A 20,583-nucleotide genomic window follows, 5' to 3' on the forward strand; every position below is an offset into this window, starting at 1 on the left:
TCAGCCTCCAGCTTCTATTAGTATATTTCATTGCATCCACAAGAAAGTGACACTGAAAATCCTCAGACAAGCCGCCATGACGGAAAAGTATCCCACCGGCACACGCGCCGAAAGCGAGAGTCTCGTCCGCAAGTGGGGATTTAGACATATCTTCACTTGGACAGATGGAAGGTACGTATATGAATGTATTTCCTAGACTTGATACACCCAAAATTCGAAATTGGACTGCATTGCTGCCAACAAATTGGTCTTCCTTTCGTCCGGTGCGTGTTGATGCTGACTTCGCCCATTAGCAACTACCATTATTCCCCGCACTCGCATAGTGCTCTGACAACACACCTTATCCGCCGTGGAACCCTGACAATCACTTACCCTGAGGATAATGCTAAATTGCATAATGGGGAAGTTAAAAAGGAGACGTTTGGAGTGGGAGAGAGGATTGATGTTCCTGCTGGAAAGGTCCATGAGGTCTGGATTGGGGGTGAGGGGTGTGAGTATGTGATTGGAGAGTAGAAAGAATGCAAACTTTGTCTTTAAATCAATATATCGATGGATTTTTATTGCTTTGGGAATGTTCGTTAACGAATGTTTTGATGACATTTCTGCCGAATGAGCTCAGCTCATTGTTTTGTTCTATTTGATGTTTTAGAGTCTCGCTAATGTCTCTATAATCAAATTCTACATGTGCCAGACAATGTAGTCGTGCCTCTAGTGCAAAAATCGGAAGTCAATTCTGTGGCGCAGTCATTAGCATCCGGTTGCGCAGCGAAAGACAAATGCTAGACATACCTCTTGTTTCCAAGATCTTTGTTTTCAACAACATATCGTGACCGCTCTTCACTGGACATCTTATCCCAGATAGCGGCATTTTGTCTAGAAGCAGATATCAGCAAAAGAAACTCGACCAATCAGAGTGCACAGTTCAACATACTTGTTACGTCTCACGTAGTAAATCTTGGCAATGATGAATATCGTCATACTCCACACTGCAAGACCTATAAGGACCTTATTACCAGTGTGGTAGAACGGCTTGTCTTCGGTGCGATAGACCTAGACATGATGGTTAGGTCTGATAACTTGGGCACACAAAGAAACCGGAACAAGGACTCACGTTGTTACCAATGATGTTACTAGCCTGCACCGCCATATTGTAGACAGCTGTAGCAACCGTCCGCGTCCTCACAGAGCCTGCATTACGTGATGTAATTGCAACAATAATAGCGTGCACGTAAGGCATGCCAATTAACAGGACTAGCAGAGCCCAACGCACCCAAGGACTAGCTTTCTCAGAAACAGTCTCCAACGCGATCAACAGGATCAAAGCCCAAAGTTCAGCACCGACACCAAGCAGTAGTCGCTGATTAAACCGTTCAGATATCCAAGTCCACAATAGCAGATTGAGGATGAAGATCACATAGGCCGGGATAGTGAGCATATTGGTGTTGAAAGTACTGAAGCCGAGCGACTTCAGTTCCAGACTAATGTACGACGTAGCCGGTGTACTGGGAACCAGCCAAGTCAGGCCGAGCAGGTAAATGATCCACATGTCGTAGTCCATTAGGGCCTCCCATAGCAGTTTGGGAGTAACGGCCTGACGATTGTGCATGGTTCCCTTGCTCGGGTCATCGCGTAGCACACGGTTAACCATAATTTTCTCTTCCTGCTCATTGAACCAGCCATTCTTACCGCGGAACCAGCCCGCAGTTTGCGTTGGCGAGGCTGGCATCCACATTGCAGCGGCGATACCAATCAAACCAGTAATCAAACCCTCCAGGGCAAACAGGTATCGCCAGCCACCGGTGCCATCTGACTGGCGAATGTGGAGGAAGCCAAAGGCAAGGAAAGCGCTTACAATTGCGGTCGCTTCATATGTCATCCAGAAGTAGCTGAGTCTGATAGGCAATTCCTTGGACGTGTACCAGAACGATAGGAAAAGGATGGTGTCGGGAATGAAGCCGCCCTCGAGCAAACCGAGCATAGCGCGGGTCGCGAAGAATCCGCTCCTGTCCTTGATAAATGCCTGGCACGAAGCAATGATGCTCCAGCTTACCATTTGTACAGGAATCCAGCGATCGGGGCCGACCCATTTTGATATAAGCTGAGAGGGCAACTCAGCAAAGAGAAAGGTTAAGTAAAATATTGTTTGGCCAGTGTTGTAGTCGTTCGTGGTCATGCCAAGATCATCCAGCATGTTATCCGATGTGGCTTGGACAATGTTTCCACGGTCTAGCTGGAGTGCAAAAAATGTCATACAAGCAAATGTGCAAACGCGCCAGTCAATCTGTGGAACAAGTTAGTCACTCCTAAAGCAATACATGGTAGCTTCAGTAACTCATACCTTTCTGATCACGGCTTTCTCTTCTTGCTCTGTCCACTCAAACTCCGGGTCCCAGCGATGGGCACCTTCATATTCAGGAATGGGCTTATAAAACCGTGGGTCCTCAGTAGTATCGAAAGCACATTCGGTCTGCTTAGCACGAGGTCCCTCGAACGCTACCGAAGACGAAGACAAAGACTCTGCAGATGAGACTGTAGGAGAAGCCTTAGAGTCAAGGCCCTCGGCATCGGAGGCCGTTTTTTGGGCTTCTTCAACCGTCATCTCGCAGTGACTGGGATTAAAAATCTGATAATGAATTGTAGAGGAGAAGCATTGGGTTGGATGGGCATTAACTCATATAAGGACAGCAAGACGACATTGACGTTTACTTATCACGCCATATTTAGCAGATATATGGCTTTGGCCTCTACACGTGTGGGCCAAGCAGGCAAAGGTCAAAAAACCTTGATAACGAAATGCTGTGGAACTGTTATTATATGCATGGGCAATTTCGATGCCTGATTGCCACCTATTAGGGTACAAATGGTGTACAATATAGCTGACTAGTTTGACTTGAGGAGGCCTCGATTCGAAGGTGGAAACGCCCTCTGCGGGATCGTGGATATTGTAGATCAGAATATATCCAGATAGAAAAGATTTGATTCAATTAGATATCAGTATTTGAAAAGAGACGACGAGCCGATGGATGTGGTCCAGTTGGATGTTGGCTTGGCTGAATCACGCAAGTGCAGTAGGAGTGACGTTAGAGTCGACGAGTCAATGGAGCTAAATCAAGCAGGGGTGATTTAGACTCCAGTTTAAGATCTACAGAGTAATAGACGAAGTATAAATTGTATGGAGTATATATAATTTAGGCTACCAACTACGTGGAGTATCTCTTGTACCCCTTAGTATTCTAACATTTCCCCATTAACAATTGTTAAGTTATTAGACACGGAGCATTTGAATAGTAGAATCATGTAAGCCAAAAGAATTGTGCGAAAATATGTTTGCGCTAGGGGAGTTTTCTATCACGCCATAGTGGATTGGACTATCGTGTATCTCGTCCATAGCCTACGGAATAACTATGTACTTTGTACTTTGTACTTTACTCTTTGAATCAAATCACGGGGATTTTAAGTGGACAGCATATTCATTTATCACGTCATTCTCATTCAAAATAGCATGACCTCGGAAAGGGACAATGCTTATATTATCATATATGTACGGAGTATACGCATTATACTATACCTTCCTCAACCCCGCTGGCCCGTCGGCTCGCTCGCGATGATCACGGAAAGTTGATATGCTTCATGTAACATTGATTTATTGTCATCCCGCAAATACCGCAAACCCCCGCAATAATGTCGCAATTCGTGTCGGTTTGAACATGCCGAAACGGTTATATATTGGATGTGTTAACCCTCCATACGGGGAAAGAACCTGAGAAAACATATCTGGTCACAGGGGCAATATACACACACATATACTCTCTTTCTCTCTCTAAAACTCATTCCTTAATATGGCTCCATCCCTCACTGAGACAGTGGCCCTACGGGCTCCGCCTGTTTCGCTTCCGCTGAAGTCGGACGGTGGCCACAACAAGGAGAACTTGATTGGATACAAGTGTGAAAAGGAGCTTGAGATCAAGGGCACAGACAAGCTACCTCCCGTATCCTTTCCAGAATATCTGCCCGTTTGGGATAACGAGACAGAAAGGTATGTCTATACGCCAGACCTAATGCGTGAACATCATGTCTAAAATACGTCCAGGTATCCTCCTCTGGAGCCCTTTGAGCACTATGACCATGGAAAAGATGCCGACGCCTCTTTCCCAGACCTGCTACCCGAGGGCCAAGTCAAGATTGACCAGCTCACTCCCTTCATTGGCTCTGAGATCCACGGTGTGCAGCTAAGCCAACTCTCCGACAAGGGCAAGGATCAATTGGCCCTCTATGTTGCACAGCGACGGGTCGTCGGTAAGTGACCGGAGTCATTTCTTCGATCTTCACCCCTCTTTTAAGCACCAGTCTAACTAATCCAAACAGCCTTCCGCGACCAAGACTTCGCATCCCTCCCGATTCAAAAGGCTGTTGACTATGCCGGCTACTTTGGCCGACACCACATCCACCAGACCTCGGGAGCCCCCAAGGGCTTCCCAGAAATCCACCTTGTCTTCCGCGGTGCTGACGACCGCACTGGCGACGAATTCCTGAAGCAGCGCACCAATACTATTACATGGCACTCGGATGTCACTTTCGAGAAGCAGCCCCCCGGCACGACTTTTTTGTATGCTCTCGACGGCCCCACCACAGGTGGTGACACTCTCTTCGCCGACATGGTCCAGGCATATAAGCGCCTGTCGCCTGGGTTCCGGGAAAGACTCCACGGATTGAAAGCCGTACACTCCGGCCTCGAGCAAATCAATGCTAGTTTGAATGGCGGTGGCATTGCCCGCCGTGATCCTGTGACATCAGAGCACCCCATTGTCCGAACTCACCCGGTAACTGGCGAGAAGGCACTTTACGTGAACCCTCAGTGTAAGTTTGATTCAACGCATTTGGAGAAGGATTTGGAAAGCTGATATGTCTTGTTCTTGTTGCATAGTCACCCGTTACATTGTTGGATACAAGAAAGAGGAATCGGACCACCTGCTCAAGTTCCTGTACGACCACATCGCCTTGTCGCAGGATCTTCAGGCTCGTATTCGCTGGAAGGCTGGTACCGTCGTTGTTTGGGATGTAAGTTATAGCACCAACTTATTGTTTCTTCAATATGAGAAGAGACGCTGACTTTCACAGAACCGTGTGGCATGCCACTCTGCTGTTTTCGACTGGGAAGATGGCCAGCGCCGCCACATCGCTCGTCTCACACCCCAGGCTGAGCCTCCCTTTGAGACGCCCTTTGAGGGTTAGATAGGGCTCTGGAAGCCTTCAGAATTATAATAACGCATAGCTGTGATAATATCAAAAACCAAATTGAGAAAAAAAAGAATAAGAATGGATCATTCAATTCTCTTTCTTACAATATCATCTGCTGCATACACGTCGTAGCCCTTCTTTGTATCATACAAACCCAACAACTCAAGTTTTCTGGCGCCTGAAACGACTCAAAAGCCCAACGTGCCACTCGTTAAACCTCCTAGCAGAGAGCGGTAGCATCTTGTTGCTCCTAGTCAATGCTTGTGACATTGCTTCGAATATCATAGACGGCAACTCCAACTCTTCCACCGACAAGGGCGAAGGATTCCCAATTTCCGGATGGAGAAGCTCATCCACATCGAGAGAATTTTGATAGAATACTTTCATCGCTTGCTGAGCCATGATACTACAGCCTGCGCTAGAATTCGAGTATCGCATGTCTGGATTGAAGACCCAAAGCTAGCAAGTAAAATATTCGTTAGCGGGTGTCACATGTAAATTTGATTTCCCAAAATGCCTCAAATTCAAACGCAAGTAGAGTTAAATGGAATGCCACCTACCACAAGACCGCTCTTCTGGCCACAATGAACGACGAATCGACGGGCGCTTTCTCTCTCGATCAACTCAAGTAACTGTGCAGCAACGATTGTTTCTGTTGGGTGGACCTCCCATTTTGAAATATCTGTCTCGCAGCTGGATGAATTGGTATTCAGAGATACATTGGCTTTGAGTAGTCGCCATCCCTTGGCGACCGGATCTTCCATGCCGATTATAGCATTGCAGTTTGCGCAGTCGAGGGTCCGTTGCGCGGAAACTTCAGTGTTGGATTTTTGCTCTTCGTCATCGCCCTGAATTGCATTACCTGTTAGCAAATTGTAACCGTAACGGGAATTGAAACTATTGCACCGAATAAAATACTTGGAAATGAAGGGAAAGGCATTGCATTCAAGATCATGGCTATATAGATGCCCATAGCGCATCACGCAAGGAGAATAATATAATGTACCTCTTGTAATCACGACCGCTACATTGCTCAAATAGCCGGCGCTGAAAAGAGAGGACACTTTGAGTCACAAAACAGGAAAAGAAAGCAGCTCACACAAGTTCATTGTCGCAAACACAAAGAGCGAAATCCATCTGCGGAGAGAGGATAACTACCCAAAGAGTCCGTGGTCCTGTTCCTGCGAGAGTACCACCTTCCCCTTGGATTGCAAGTACACAAAGTGCATTTTGTCCATCTTGGGCAATTGTATCGGAGGCCACCCCACTGAAAAAATGAGTGGTCCCCTTCTAAGTTGCCCGGTTGGGGGAAATAAAAGGCAGGATGAAACGAGGGAGGGAAAAGGAGAGAGAGGGGGAGAGAGATCTAAATCTTACCTTTTTCAATCCTGTACAGTCTGTTTCAGCCACAAGGAAAGTGGCAACATCAACAAAAACCGTCCCGGAAATAGCCACAACGTGGCTATTCGCACCATATCCTTTAGTCTGTGCAGTTTGATCCTCGACCTTGAGTGCAGAGTCTTTCTCGTGTTTCTCGTGGCCTTCATGGGGGTCAGGTTTGTGGCAATGCCAGAAATCCATCATTTCAGCCCAGTTGCCACTTGGAAGGTCTTTCCAGATCCATCCCCGAGCAGGGCTTTCGTCTGTTCCCTGATCAACGGACTCAGATATTAACGAGGGATCAAGGAAGACATGTTCGCACTCTCGACAACGAATTCGAGTCGAGGACGACATCTCCTCTGCTGTCCAGGGTGCAAATTCATCGATTAGTTCATCTCGAGGCGCCAGCGCCTCTTCATCAGGATCAACCTGCATGCGGAAAGAGAAATCGTAGCTAGAGTCCCCAGTGCCATTAGGATCTGATTTTGGTGCTGGTCCAGAAACTGTCTTCAACACGCGCCAGGACGCGTCATTAACGCGTGCTGGCAGCTTGATTGTTTCTGTGACATATTCAAACGGTTTTGATAGGGAAACTGTGACTGCTTTTCTTGATTCTGAAAGTTGGATATCTGGTCGGATTCCATCAAATGCTGTAGTCCCGGGGAGGGAGACGTAAAGGGTTATTTGGCGGATGTTTGGTAGGAATTCTGCATGGAGATAGAGGGGTACATCGGTATCCTGCATTGTGGAAGTTTGCACGCACGCACGTATGTGTACCAGGCGGAGTGATGCTGTTCAATGACTGATGATTGATGCTCCTAGGCTAGAAGGACTAGGGGGAAGAGAGCGAGCAGCCTAGGTAATTATCTAGCGAGCACACTGTTCTGGGAATTATGACCGTCTAAGGCCACAGAAACATATCGAGCTTAGAGAAGACTTGTCGATGCCAGTGATGATGATCTCGATCAATCGTCAATCGCGTGCCCGCGTTTCTAAATGCAAACAATGCAAACAGCTAACATCAAATCACGTGACCGTATACATATCTGTAGTAGTATAAAGTTTTGCTTCTTTAAGGTAACAAAGGAACAGTAGTCAATCAATATATTTTCTTCAATTATTCATTAAATCGTATGTATTTGAGCTGAGTAGAGCAAAAAAGTTACAAATGGATCCTACAGCTCATATCCGATAAAGTTACCGCGCCACCCTTTAAACTCAGTCGCAAATCGCACAGCAGCCTTCAAAAGAAGCTATCGGAATCGCCCCAAGTCGAGGCCAATTCCTTTAGTGCTCGGGTAGTCGTGACAAAGTACACATCAGATGAGTATTCACCTTTAACAGCTTTCTCGGCAACCCATTCCCAGTCCTTTCCATTCAGATCATAATTCCGGATTTGGTCCATTTTGATCTCGGGCCGCAATTGCGCGACGTAGATACCAACGCAGATTAACCACCATTGCCGAAGAAGAGAAAGTTGGAACTGGGGAGGAATGAAAGGCAGCACGACACGGACGGCGTGACTTGTTACGAGGTTCAAAGCGAAGAACCAATCGTAATGCCCCGTGGAATCGTCTGCTGTTCCGACTAGCAAGGCAGCTGCAAGCTCTTGGCTCTCGCGGAACTGTTCAATCGGATTCTCTATCTTCCATGCCTGCCAGTGGTTGAGAAGCGCGGCGTTGCGGTTGGAAAAAAGGGCTTCGAGGTTGTCGCTGCCGGGAGCGGAAAAGAGGCCATCCAAGTTCTCATCTTTCCTAACCAGATCAAGAATGGCAAAAAAAGACTTTGATTCATATGATGAATCGTTTTTGGAGTGACTAGGGCATCCCAGGCTCTTGTATATGTCATTGTGACAGGTTGCCGCAAGGGCGAGTGCTTCCATTGCGATTTCACGACTGTCCATCTCAAAGGCATACGCAAGATGGATCAATGGCAATCCAACTAGAAAAATTGTTAGCGCGTGCAAACTCAAGCTCGGGTTTCTCCTTGAGGAGCATGAAAACATACGAGAAGCCATTATAGAATCAAACATGGGATCTTTGTCGGTAAACAGGTATTCGGCCACAGCTTCCTTCCAGTCATAGCTGAGATTGACCATTTCATCTTCGAACAAATCCACAAAAGCTCGATCAAATCTTCTTAGAGTTAGCGAGGAGTCCCAGATGGAAGAAAGGTCGAGACAAGCTCAGCAACTCACTTTCGACATCCCAGGTGGCCTCGCCAGTCAAGAGTAGTAATCTCAGCCGGTGATGGCTTCCATTTAATTAGATTAGCCGTTTTCTTCTCGTATAACCGACCTAAAGCGTCGGCGTCTGCGCCTTGCAGAAAGGAGGAGCTCAAGAGCTGCAAGTAGGTTAATCTCATGGACTAATGACGAAGAATGCATACATAGAAAGCTCTTGTTACCAAGACGATGCAAATCACTCACATGTATCAACTGGTTAGGGAAGTTCTGACGGTCGAACAGTGAGTTCTCGACATGGTTCAATTTCAGTAGGTGCTTAAATGCCCGGGCTGGCTTGTCTTGAGCTGTCTCGGTTGCATGGATATTGACCGGGGGTAGATCGATCGCCTGGGTGGGCGAGGATGAAAATAACCCAAGTGAAGGCAATGATGGCCACCGAACATTAAACATCTTGGCGATGAGTGAGGCTATGTGTACAACAGTTTGGATGGGATTGTTGGGAAGCTATCACGTGAAACAGAAATTCATATGACGTAGAATAGTATTTGGGGTTATCAATCTGGTCACATGATCATCATATGATCTATACTGACCAGTGACCACCACAATTTGGATAAGTAAATATTCTCTGTATAAGCCAGATGGAAAATTATATCATTTTACGACATAGTACTATTTCTAAATGATAGAAGTCAGTTGCTTGAATCGCGAGGAATTCTATTTGAAACTTCCAGATTTCACACTATCATGTTACATTTGTAGAATATATCTTGGCCATCTATAGACCTATTTCTTATGCTGTTCAACGAATGGAATCGGCTGCTCTAGTTGAGCACTCGCTTCTCCATTGAAGACTTCGACGTGGATACGGGGACCAACGAAATTCTTGCGTCCATCTACAAACCACTGGATGGTGGAAATGACAAAGACAATACCAAATGCCGCAACACAGTAATCTGTCGCATCTAATCAGCTTCGTGCTTTAGAATCACAGGAGGGAGTCAACTCACTCATGTTGCTACCTGTGGCAGGCAACTCAGGGGGGAAGAGAAAAAGAACAGTAGTCAGCGAAATGTACACCAACGAGATCTAAGAAGTTGCAAGTCAGTAAAATAATCGTTTTAGTGAAATCGCAGGGGGAGATATCATACAATGTTGATGGTCCAGCCAACAATTTCTGGCAGTTTGAATGAACGTTCTGGTAGCATTCTCCTTCCTCGACAGCAGTTCACTGCAATTGGCATTCCATATGAGAGGTCGAGCAGCACCACTGACGCTGAGATAATAGCATTGAAAGCACTTGAAGACGTTAGCATTATCCAGGATAAAGTTTTACGCATATGCTTACCTGGATGAACCCAAGAAGATACAACCAAAGACAGTCACGAGAGCCAGGTTGAGGTATAGGGAGTTCAAGGGAACCTGTAGTTTGGGGTGAACACGAGAGAAGAACGGAGACGCAGGGAGACCGCCATCACTATAACTAATATCAGTATAATGGCCGATGTTGAAAGATGAGGTTCCCATGATAACATACCGCGCGAAGGCGTAGATCATACGACTGCTTGTGGTCATAATAGCGGTTGCAGCGAACAGAACACAGACTAGCGGGAAGCTTGAGAAGGTGTCAGTACAACGAGAAAGTGATGGAAGAGCGGCGATGCCTACATCAAGAGACAAATAGCGCCTGCATTGCTCGAAGTGGCATTCTTCAAGATTGCAAGGAGCGGAGTTGCCGCAGAATCAATAATTTTGTTGATATCGCCAGCCACAAAGAGCAGTACAACAAGAAAGATTGTGCCAGTAACAGTGCCGATACCGACACAAGCAATCATGATCTTGGGACCCTCAATCGAGGGGTTAGGGATCTCTGTAGTCCATTAGCCTGAGATCCATGATCAAATGCAATATCGTGGAAACTACCTTCAATCATGTGGGCAACGCCATCAAAACCAGTAACACCAAGACCGCCTTGGAGGAGCTGTTGATATGTTAGACATGCTCATGAATTTTTGCATCAAACGACATACCCCAAGCAACCACGCAACTCCATCAGGCCCTTCAAGAGTCAGTCCAAGAAACATAGGTAATTGTAGGGGAGACTTACATCCAGTCCTATTAATGAAATCGGTGAAGACAAATCTGTCCTTTGTCAGTCTGTTGATTCTAGGGAATGGTCAACCGGATACGACGTACTCTGCAGAGTTATAATCCGGCGAGGCACATGCAAGGACGGTGATGCAAATAATGGCAAATCCCGTCAGAGACCAGATAACTATGGAAATTAGTAGTGGATCCCTGACAGCTCGATATAGGGCATCTCACAGGCGCCCTTGGTGACATAAGGCATAATGCTGTTCATAAATGCATTGACGAGGAAGGCAACGATATTGTAGCCGAGGTAGATCAGGAATTGGTGCCAGCGCTGAGGGTTATAACTCTAGATTTGAAAATCAGCAAAACATGTCAATATTGTAGTCTAGAAGGACCTACCGGGTTCATAAGGGAGATCACACCCTGAATGAGCTCACTGCCCAAAAGACCACCAGTTGCGACCAGCGCAACCCAGCCAGAGCAGTTGACCCAACCCGTAATCCAGGAAAGAATTGGCATCCATTTTCTCCATGAAGTCACAGCGACCCAATGATATTGTCCTCCGGCGGTAGGGTATGCAGAAAGAAACTCGGCAAGGGAAGTAGCCATGCACAAATTACAGATTCCAGCTGTAACAAGACCTATTAGAAGTCATGTTAGCTTTGGATTTTGAGATTTGGGCAAAGAGCCAAGCGGATACATACCCCAGACAATACTCACACTGCCTCCCGAGGGCAAACTGAGTGACAAACTTGCCGATAAAGCGGTCCATGACTGTCGAGTGTCAATTGTTGATTCTTATGGAATTTAGTATGCTCCCGGTCGCATCACGTACATTTAGAATGGCAAAAGCAAGACCCAGCATCGACCTTCGAGGAACACAGAGGTTAGCACAATCCAGGAACATGTGTACAATTGCAGCACCTACATCAGTGAGAAATTTCGCTTGAGCTCAGACTTATGGCCCATCTGGGCCAGCTGAGCATCATCGTTATTGTATTCATCTTTGTCCATGGCGAGTGCTATGTACCACGGGCAAGGGATGAAAAGAAAAAGGCGAGACAAGGAGGAACAGGCATCTTAAGCAGGCCCCGAATGAAACGCCATGACGACATATTTTTGAATATCACCAATTCACTAATCTTCACCTCTCTCCACGCCCGTTCGTTCCACGCGGGGAAGTAGAGGAGAAGTGTTATGTAACGGATTTGGGGTAACTATAAACAAGCTAAGAGGCGATAACCAGCTGTGTCTATGAATGGTGCGGCGGACCGAGAGCGGCGTTTTCAGCCAGTCACAACGTTGAAAGTAGGAGATCGTCGGAAGGCCCTTGGATAATCGCGGACCGACGATCCATGGCTTGCGGCAGCCCAAGAGCTTATGTATTCATCGACATATCATTGGTCAATATCTCACTGGATCTACATGGGGAAATGGTAAGGGGAAGTACAAACAAAGTACAAAGTACAGAGTAGTTGATCTAGAATGTGAAAATATAATGTGATACATAATATATGATAATATATATGATAATATATATGATAAATGAACATATCATATACTTTGTACTGTCTTTTTTTAAGGGCTTGGCTACTAGTCTGCAGGCTTGTACGGCCTTCGTTCCTGTTTCAGTGAATTGGGCCGAGATGCTGACTTTGAGTGTGGAGCAGTGGGCCACCGCTATCTCTACAAATACTCCTTTGTAAAGATATCTCTCGCCCCGGGGTTTCATTTCCCGAGGTCGACGGGATGCTATTTCTTATTCATCTATTGGGTGTGGATCATTCCAAATTTGAGCTTGGTCTGATTCCAGTCTGAGGGCGTATTTTAACACATTTCACTCTGAAGTCAAGCAAAATCAAAAGTATCTCCTTCTTTTCGGGGAGATAAAAAGAGAGAAAATGAAGAAAAGATGACAAGATATTGAGAATCGTAGAGCCCATAAAGTAAGGGAAAACAAATTTGCCATCAGCTAAGCACTTTCATTGCCCCTATGATGTACCAAGTACATCGTTTCTCCTAAACGCCAAATTAAATTTTGAAATCATACAAGGAAATTCAAATCCCAAACTTTCCAAGCTTTCATTGTTAAGATATCGCATTGATCCCCCTTTCACCCACTGTTCCTTCTCCGAATCCCATGTCCCTGGTTGTCATCACTATTCCCATGACCAGGGCAACCCCTCATTCAGACACTCTGCATAAAGCAGGATCCAACCTCCGAGGCACTCAGTTCGAACATGCTGGATCATCTCGGTCTCACTCCGCATACGGAAAGTACGACGGTAGATTTGATACCCTCGCTCAAGCGCATCGATTTCGGGGTCAAGCCCCATCATCTTCATGTGGCTGTCAGATATGTCTCTTATCCGAGGGTGTGTGAGCATGGCAGTGCAGCCACGGCACATCTGGAGGGGGGTGCGGGTATTCCCATGAGGCACCACAGGTGCCCAACAGACAACGTCATGCCGGTAGGACTGCGGCTCAAGACTGTCTGGTAGGTCAGGTGAATACCGTGGGGAGGTGTTGATAGTCAGGGAAGCAGCACGATAAATGTCATTCTGGTTTTCGACCACAAATTCATCGTTATTGGGGATACCTTCTTCTACATCTGCGTCTGCGTCTTCGTCAGAACTTGAAGAGTTGTCCTCCGCAGCACGCTTAATAGCCTTGCGGCTGCCATACACCTCCAGGGCTCTGGCCAGTACCGCTTTGACAGGAACAACCCAGGCACCAAGATCCCCAAAACCCTGGCCATTTAGGCTCAGCCTCGACAGGTAGATGGTTCGAAAGTCAATGATATCAGGTAAGTCAAGAGCGAAAATTAATCCTGCCTGTTCAATGGGAAGGCACCAGTATGCGGTGTTGTCGTGCGTGCATGCATGGCAGATACGCTCCATCGTAGGAAGGAAGAGTTGAACAGCCGGGTCACCACATGACATGCACGTTTCACGGCGAATTGCGTCTTTAAGCTCACAAATGGACCAGTTCTTATGGATTTGGGTCTCTTCGAGAATCTTCGGCAGGCCAGGAGTCCATCGCCTCAGAAATGAAAAGGAGCTGTTCTGAACAAAGACATTGGCGGTACGGTTGACATATGATAGACTGATGGCACTGGGCACGTCTAATTTGTTAACAATCATGTCCACGACTTCGTTAGGGAGACATCTCAAAGTCCCCAAGTCAGTCGTACCCTCCTCCTCGAATATGATGGCCTCTGGCAGAGGTACTCCCTCGAAACTATTGGCTTCACGTGTTGGGATATGGGGGTACTTTGCGAGCCGTTCCAGCAGTTTGGTAGGCTCACAGTTGTTGGCGTAAGCTTGTCCCCAGGACAACTGCTCTGGGTCCAGAATAATGTTCATGATGGCGGGACAGCGTGCAAATCACGCAAGAGTGTGGAATTGAATGTGTTGGAGAGAAGACAATCAGCAGAGCCTGTGGTTGGAGACACGCTCGGTCAACAGATGAAAAAAAACCTATCAATGTGATGTCAGTGAATGATGTGATGAACACCTTATGTGGATGATAACACAAACCTTCGGGATGAGAAGGATGGAAAATCAATGGAAAGTGATAGAAGAATGGAAGATATGATGAGAAAGGGTGGAAAGATAAAGTGATGAGAAGAGGAGAGGAGACGAGACGAGACGAGAAGAGGAGACAAGAAGAAAGCTACAAATCCCCAATCTGTGGAGGGACGCGAAGCGGAAAACGCGAGACTGTGACCTGGCATGACAAACGCAATGCGAGTGGGGAGCGGAACTTCACCATATTTCTTTTATTTGTTTACTATGTACTATATTGTTTAGGCGCGAGGCTTCCAGTAAGCTTGTGCTTGTAGGGAAGGCCGAGCTCGAGGTCATCCTTCCCCGTCGCGCCTTCCATATATGCTCCCACTCTGATCTGATTGAGCATACCTGAGGGGAACCATCTCACTGAAGACTAACTCAAACTTATAACAGTTTCCACCGAAGTGGACAAAGTTGAGCTTGAGGTGATATCCCACTGCGGTTTTCGGGCTCTCTGATCCGATCGAGCATATTCCGAGCTATTGCATTAGTGTCCGCATACACTGGCTCTTAGAATGCTACAACTTGATCTAGAAACCATAGAGAAAGAGAGGAAGGCTTTAAGAAAGATACTGTATACAATTGAGTTGCTCTGCAACAAGGTTACGGCCTTGGAAGCCTCATTTTGAATATTCCATCTTGGACCCAATCCTTGAAAAGGGATCCCATGAACCGGAATCTTTGTTGGATGGCTCTGAGTTGCATGATCTGGGAAACTTAGGCCGGTTTCTAAGAGAAACCCCCGACATTATTATTGAAAAAATGGACCGACTGTCTTGGAACGTTCATTGAACTTCCGTTTTGCCAATAAGCTCGTTCAGGAGTCTAGTTGCTCGCATTTTCTGAAGAAGTAGGCAATAGGAATGCCGAAAATTACCCTGGGACTGCTAAAGGCGAGAGAGAGGTGTTGCATTTCTATCGGAATATGCTCCTTATAGAATTTATGTTTTTTAGTGCATTCGCAAACATCTAAAAAGACATCTAAAAGCACATCGGACTATTCTTTTTATATAATGTCCCTAATATCAGACTATCAAAGTCTTGCGTCGAAAGCGACTATTCTTATGTTAGAATAAACTAAAAAAAAAACTTTAACCTTATAACGCCTGGAGGTATCATCCATGGATGGTATTGAAGGTTAGCTAGGTAAACGCGCGGATAATGGCTCAACCTTGGAATATCAACAGCGAACCTTAACCTAAATTTCAACTGAAGGGAACGACATTGGAATACATGCTCTGATCACAGAGAAATCTCAAAATAACGAAACGATAGCCCTGCCAATCCGATGCAATTATGAAAGATTGGCCCATTGAAAGATCTCAGGATTTCATCTGGTCTAGCGCCGCAATATTGACCTATGTAGTTGGTGATAGAAAGCTAGGGATGTAGTAATGGCAGAGAAAGGAATTAGAAATGTACAGATAAACAATAGGTATATCAAATCAGCATAGTAGATACAAAGGCCACCTGATCGGCCAGCTGAACCGTGCCGGCACGTTAAAATATACAGACAGTGCCGGACTTTCTATTCGACCTTCTCCGTAGGGCTCATCAAGTGATCAGTCCGAACAACGTAATCATCCTCATCTCCATCCTCTTTAGCATTGGCACCATCTGCCATATCTTCATCGTCACCATAAACAGATCCATCAGATTCCGCACCAGTGCGGGACCCCTTCCCCTTCTTGCTAGCGCTCTTGCCTTTGCCTTTGCTGCTGGTCGTTGACTGGCCGCTGGCGCGGCGGACAATGTTGCCTGGCCATTTGTTGTTCAGGCCTTTGAGACGGTTGTGGATACCCCCGGTGGTGTGGCTGTCACCATTCGTGGCCGGTGCCTCTGCTAGTGTGGCCGAGCCGCCCAGGTTGAATGCCTCCATTGCCTCGGCGATTGTCTGTGGTGCGGCTGCGGCGGGATCTTGCTTTGACTTGTCCACTGCTTCGAAGGTTTGGCGAATGCGCTCGAAGTGCTCGAGTTCCTTGGCACTACGGGGGGTCAGTATCATGGTATGTAGGTAGGGTAGGATAAAGGAAGGGAGTAGATGCATACCTAACACTTGGCACAAGCTCTCCTTGAGCAGACAGGAAATCCTCCTCGGTTACCATCACATTCACGTCGTCCTTCGTAGCAAGGTGGTCAAAGAACCAAGCAGTGCTGACGGGACCATTTGGTAGGGTCTTGATCTTTTCGTCGACCGCAGTGGCCTTTCGAGTGATAGCTTTTAGCATGGCATCCGAGCAAAGTGCATACAGATCAGCACCAGTGTATGTCAAAGGAAGCTGTTCTGAAACGCGGTCAAGCGAGACGTCGGGGCTAAGAGCGAATTTCCGCGTCAGGGCCTCAAGAATAGTCGCCTGCTTCCTATGTGTATCGGACACACCCAGGTAAAGCATCTTGTCGAAGCGACCAGGACGAAGAAGTGCAGTGTCAAGCAGGTCGGGACGGTTAGTCGCACCAATGACGAAAACTCCACCGCTATTCTCCTCGCCGCCGTTCATTCCATCTAGCTCTGCGAGCAATTGACTGACAATACGGTCCATGACACCACCGCTGTCTCCTTGGTTACCACGCTTGGGTGCAACGGAATCCAGCTCATCGAAGAACACAACACAGGGACGAGCATCCCGAGCACGCTGGAATACTCGGCGCACGTTTGCCTCGGATTCACCGATGTACATGTTAAGCAGTTCGGGGCCCTTGACGGAGAAGAAGTTGAGAGAGAACTCGGTGGCAATGGCCTTGGCAAGCAGGGTCTTGCCAGTGCCGGGCGGGCCGTAGAACAAGATACCACTGCGCTTCTTCATACCCTTGGCGAAGAGCTCGGGCCGTTCGAGTGGCAGCTGAATGGTCTCGACTAAGGCATCCTTAACATTGGTCAATCCACCGACATCATCCCAGCCAACGTTTGGAATCTTAGGTGCACCGATCGAATCGGCAAAGTTCTTGCGCGCAGCTTCTACAGCAGCGTCAAAGTCTGCCTTTGTAACACCACGTGCACCGTCGCCTCCTGCCAACAGGACGTCTCTGACAAAGACCTCCGAGCCGGAGAGCTTCTTGCTAGCCTCGACCAGACTTTCGAGGCGAGCTGTTCTCGCCCCGGCAGCTCTTTCTACGACGTCAACCAGATCTCCTGCAACAAGAGCTGCAGTCTTTAGAGCAATGCTGCCTAGTTCCACATCCGCAGAAAGTCTGATACTGCGTTCTGCGACGGCATTTCGCAGAATACCTTCACGCTCTTTCTCCTCCGGGGCACCCATCTCGAACTCATGGGTGATGAGGCTGCGGATACCCTCGGGGATAGTCTCAACATCTGTGGTGGTGGCAATAATAACTCTGGCGTCGTTCAAGATATCAGACATTGCCGTGACAATGCGATCAGCTGTTAGAACCTCGATATGCCTGATCAGCAATGCGGTGCAGTTTGCTCCGCAGTGGAAAGCTCGTTCTGCTCGGGCTTTGAGATATGCTTCGGTCTTGACATCGCCACCATTCGCACCGCCTTCTGTCAAGATGTCGTACGCATCAATAGGGAATGTGTGGAGGCCGATATCCGAGCACGCTCGAGTTGCGATGGTTGCCTTGCCGATATGTCTTTGCTGGGATCTAAGGAGTATAAAGACAGGCTTCATTCCCAGCTGAATAGCCCGCGGGCTTGTGGCAGCAGACATCAGATCACGGATCCGCTGCTGCAATGATGGGATAAAGGAGTGAGGTGGGTCGGCAACAATGCCATGAGGCATTGGCACATCATGGACGCTCTTTGGGATCGTCTTGACGCCCAGCCAATACTCCCACCCGTTGCGCAACACGCCTGGAACCCGGCTCACATCGCTTCCAGCCTGTACCATGCGCGTAGTCGCCGGGTCAAGTACAGCGACGCCGCCCCACTGATCTTCACCAGTCTCCTCCAGCTCTTCTACGGTAGTCGGGGCTACCTGCCCGACACGGAACCAAGCGACGCCGATTTTGCGGGCTCCAGCATTATTGCTATTAACAACTTGGCCCAGCCGCATAGTGATGTCTTCTTCCTGACTGGCACTGTCACCGCCAGCGGTGCCAGAGAACACGGCTCTACCGAGTGCTTCATCCACGCTAATTCCGACCAAATCACCACTTTTAAGGATACGCCGACGTGACTCAAAGTACTGCTTTAGTCCTGCAAATAGCGCTGGTTGAAGGGCCCGATCCATTGAGAGAGGAGTGGAAATCTTGAGCAGCGTGACCTCTTTCGCCAAAGGCGGGTTCTTAGCAGCAGTATTCTTCATCTGATGCAAAAGACCAGGTTTAGATGAGCTATTAGGAGTGGTGAAGTTCATGGGGGAAATCCGCAGATACTTGGGGTTTTCAATGTTACCAAGAAGCAACGGGGGAACGAAGACTGAAGGGGTCAAGCGGGCGGGTGGACGTTGCGAAATACTGGGCCGGCGTTCACCGGAGTGATTAATGGCATACCGGGGTTTGGAGGACGGAAGACCCGAAAGACCAAAGATCTTAACTGGGCGCCAGTCACCTGAGTCTTCAGGGGTATCATTGAAACTTCCAAATTTGAGTGAGGCGAACATATTCAGCTGGGGCTCCTCGGCGGCTTCGATTCTGACCCAATCGCCGGAGAAGCATCCAATCTTGGCAAGGGTGCTGATATCTACAAAGACAAAAGAGTCGACGTCTTCATCGTCGCGAGGCCGGGGATGCAGCACTTCGTTTGGGACTTGCTGCAGCAGACCTTCCACCTTGAAGGTCTTGCCTCCACCACGGCCAGGGCGCATGGTGGTTGATGTGAAATTTGATGCGACAGATCCGGGGGTATGAATTCCATCTAATCGTCGGCCCCCGGCTCTAGGAGTCGCCGAGGTCAAGGAAGACATCACTCCCGATGGTGTTTGTGGCAATTCAGGCGCACTAAGAGAAATCATGTCTTCCAGAGAATCATCAGAGGAGTCACTCATAGACCCTGCTGAGCCTTCTGTTTCCGACTCCTCGGCAGCTGATGTTACCTCCATTTCTGTCCCGCTTTCACCAGGCTTATCCTCGGCTGCAGAATAGAATTGCTCGTTGGAGGTGTCGTCAGCTTCATCCTCGGCCACTTGCTTCAGAAGCGCAGACCTCGAAGGCACAGTTTGTTGAGCACGGAGTCCTTGAGGGCGGGCTTGAACAAGCACGATCTTTGTCGTCGACATCAGCAAGCCTTGCGAAACGGGCTCGCAGAATGAGATCCGCGCAGGGGGTGGCGGCGCATAAGTTATGGGATGAGAAGGAAGGGGAAGGGGCAACACGTCTCCGGTATGCACAATGCGCTGAGCCCCCAATGCTTCACGAACAGCTGCAGTAAGACGTTGTTCGGTATCAGCTGCAGCCCTTTTCGAATACTTCTTAGCTTCTGCCGACTTCCCCGCCTTTCCCCAGACTCCATTCGGCCCCTGCGCATTCGGGAACCCACCCCCAAATTTGCTCTGAATATCATCGTGATTGCGCAGGAGATTTCGCTCAACGGTCACAAATATTGTATCGAGATGAATTGGGGCGACATCCAGAATCCGAATCTCTACGGAACGGTGTGCCTGGAGGGAGTTGCGTGACAAGTCGACTTTCCCCAAGGCCTGGAGGAAAGGCTGGAGTGAGTCTGCTGATTCGGGAAACAGCACGGTCGATCGTGACATTGGAACTGGTGATCTCTCTGTGGGCTGAATGCGCACTGGGAGTATCGTCCAGGCCTGATCTTCCACAGATGTATAAGTCGGCGTATGCGGGGCAATTGCAACATAAAGCACTCCGTCATCGGAAGTGGTGACATCTGATCAGAAGGAGACGGGCCGGTTAGCATTGTTATAGTGAACAGTCGAAGGGGTTTCACACTCACCTTGAAGGGCCTGCTGCTGGAACAGGTCATTTGCTAGATCCTCGGATAATATGCCGACCTTCCCACGCAGCTGGGGATCCAGCGCTAAACGTGCTGCGATAGGTGCCTTATTGTTCAATCGCCGCTTTCCAGCTCTTCTTCTCCGTTGTCGAGGCTTCTGGGAGCTCTGTCCGTACTGTTCGAAGTCCATTGCGATGTCTTGGCCGGTTGCCGTCGGTAAATGAAGCGGGGGAGATAGGGAGATGTGAACGGAGTGC

The 20,583-nt window shown here is 48.0% G+C and overlaps 8 protein-coding genes across 8 annotated transcripts; 2 read left to right on the forward strand and 6 right to left on the reverse strand.

Moving 5' to 3' along the window:
* Positions 1-76: 76 nt before the first annotated feature.
* Positions 77-513, forward strand: N7479_000845 (uncharacterized protein; the record flags this gene model as incomplete). Its single annotated transcript, XM_057248543.1, has 2 exons — positions 77-171; positions 294-513. The coding sequence occupies 2 exons, from the start codon at positions 77-79 to the stop codon at positions 511-513; spliced, it is 315 nt and encodes a 104-aa protein (XP_057112975.1).
* Positions 514-708: 195 nt separating this feature from the next.
* N7479_000846 (putative transporter) lies at positions 709-2,599 on the reverse strand (the record flags this gene model as incomplete). The annotated part of the gene is made up of 5 exons (XM_057248544.1): positions 709-733; positions 790-873; positions 932-1,050; positions 1,112-2,281; positions 2,339-2,599. The coding sequence occupies 5 exons, from the start codon at positions 2,597-2,599 to the stop codon at positions 709-711; spliced, it is 1,659 nt and encodes a 552-aa protein (XP_057112976.1).
* Positions 2,600-3,839: 1,240 nt separating this feature from the next.
* N7479_000847 (TauD/TfdA dioxygenase family protein) lies at positions 3,840-5,232 on the forward strand (the record flags this gene model as incomplete). The annotated part of the gene is made up of 5 exons (XM_057248545.1): positions 3,840-4,036; positions 4,091-4,296; positions 4,366-4,857; positions 4,925-5,058; positions 5,119-5,232. The coding sequence occupies 5 exons, from the start codon at positions 3,840-3,842 to the stop codon at positions 5,230-5,232; spliced, it is 1,143 nt and encodes a 380-aa protein (XP_057112977.1).
* A 168-nt stretch (positions 5,233-5,400) lies between these two features.
* N7479_000848 (HECT-type E3 ubiquitin transferase) lies at positions 5,401-7,362 on the reverse strand (the record flags this gene model as incomplete). Its single annotated transcript, XM_057248546.1, has 3 exons — positions 5,401-5,697; positions 5,799-6,100; positions 6,633-7,362. The coding sequence occupies 3 exons, from the start codon at positions 7,360-7,362 to the stop codon at positions 5,401-5,403; spliced, it is 1,329 nt and encodes a 442-aa protein (XP_057112978.1).
* A 499-nt stretch (positions 7,363-7,861) lies between these two features.
* Positions 7,862-9,253, reverse strand: N7479_000849 (questin oxidase family protein; the record flags this gene model as incomplete). The annotated part of the gene is made up of 4 exons (XM_057248547.1): positions 7,862-8,559; positions 8,626-8,753; positions 8,816-8,961; positions 9,047-9,253. 4 exons carry the CDS (start codon positions 9,251-9,253, stop codon positions 7,862-7,864), a joined length of 1,179 nt encoding a protein of 392 aa, XP_057112979.1.
* Positions 9,254-9,589: 336 nt separating this feature from the next.
* N7479_000850 (GABA permease GabA) lies at positions 9,590-11,911 on the reverse strand (the record flags this gene model as incomplete). The annotated part of the gene is made up of 15 exons (XM_057248548.1): positions 9,590-9,759; positions 9,814-9,892; positions 9,955-10,102; positions 10,152-10,280; positions 10,341-10,418; positions 10,472-10,673; positions 10,727-10,784; positions 10,834-10,862; positions 10,911-10,945; positions 11,000-11,078; positions 11,129-11,243; positions 11,297-11,538; positions 11,602-11,671; positions 11,733-11,766; positions 11,826-11,911. 15 exons carry the CDS (start codon positions 11,909-11,911, stop codon positions 9,590-9,592), a joined length of 1,554 nt encoding a protein of 517 aa, XP_057112980.1.
* A 1,145-nt stretch (positions 11,912-13,056) lies between these two features.
* On the reverse strand, positions 13,057-14,262 carry N7479_000851 (uncharacterized protein; the record flags this gene model as incomplete). The annotated part of the gene is made up of 1 exon (XM_057248549.1): positions 13,057-14,262. The coding sequence occupies one exon, from the start codon at positions 14,260-14,262 to the stop codon at positions 13,057-13,059; it is 1,206 nt and encodes a 401-aa protein (XP_057112981.1).
* A 1,735-nt stretch (positions 14,263-15,997) lies between these two features.
* On the reverse strand, positions 15,998-20,516 carry pex6 (AAA family ATPase peroxin 6; the record flags this gene model as incomplete). The annotated part of the gene is made up of 3 exons (XM_057248550.1): positions 15,998-16,454; positions 16,519-20,260; positions 20,327-20,516. The coding sequence occupies 3 exons, from the start codon at positions 20,514-20,516 to the stop codon at positions 15,998-16,000; spliced, it is 4,389 nt and encodes a 1,462-aa protein (XP_057112982.1).
* Positions 20,517-20,583: the final 67 nt, after the last annotated feature.

The sequence above is a fragment of the Penicillium vulpinum genome (genome assembly GCF_028829585.1).
Source record: "Penicillium vulpinum strain IBT 29486 chromosome Unknown utg000001l_segment0_segment0, whole genome shotgun sequence".
In the NCBI taxonomy this organism is placed as follows: Eukaryota; Fungi; Ascomycota; class Eurotiomycetes; order Eurotiales; family Aspergillaceae; genus Penicillium; species Penicillium vulpinum.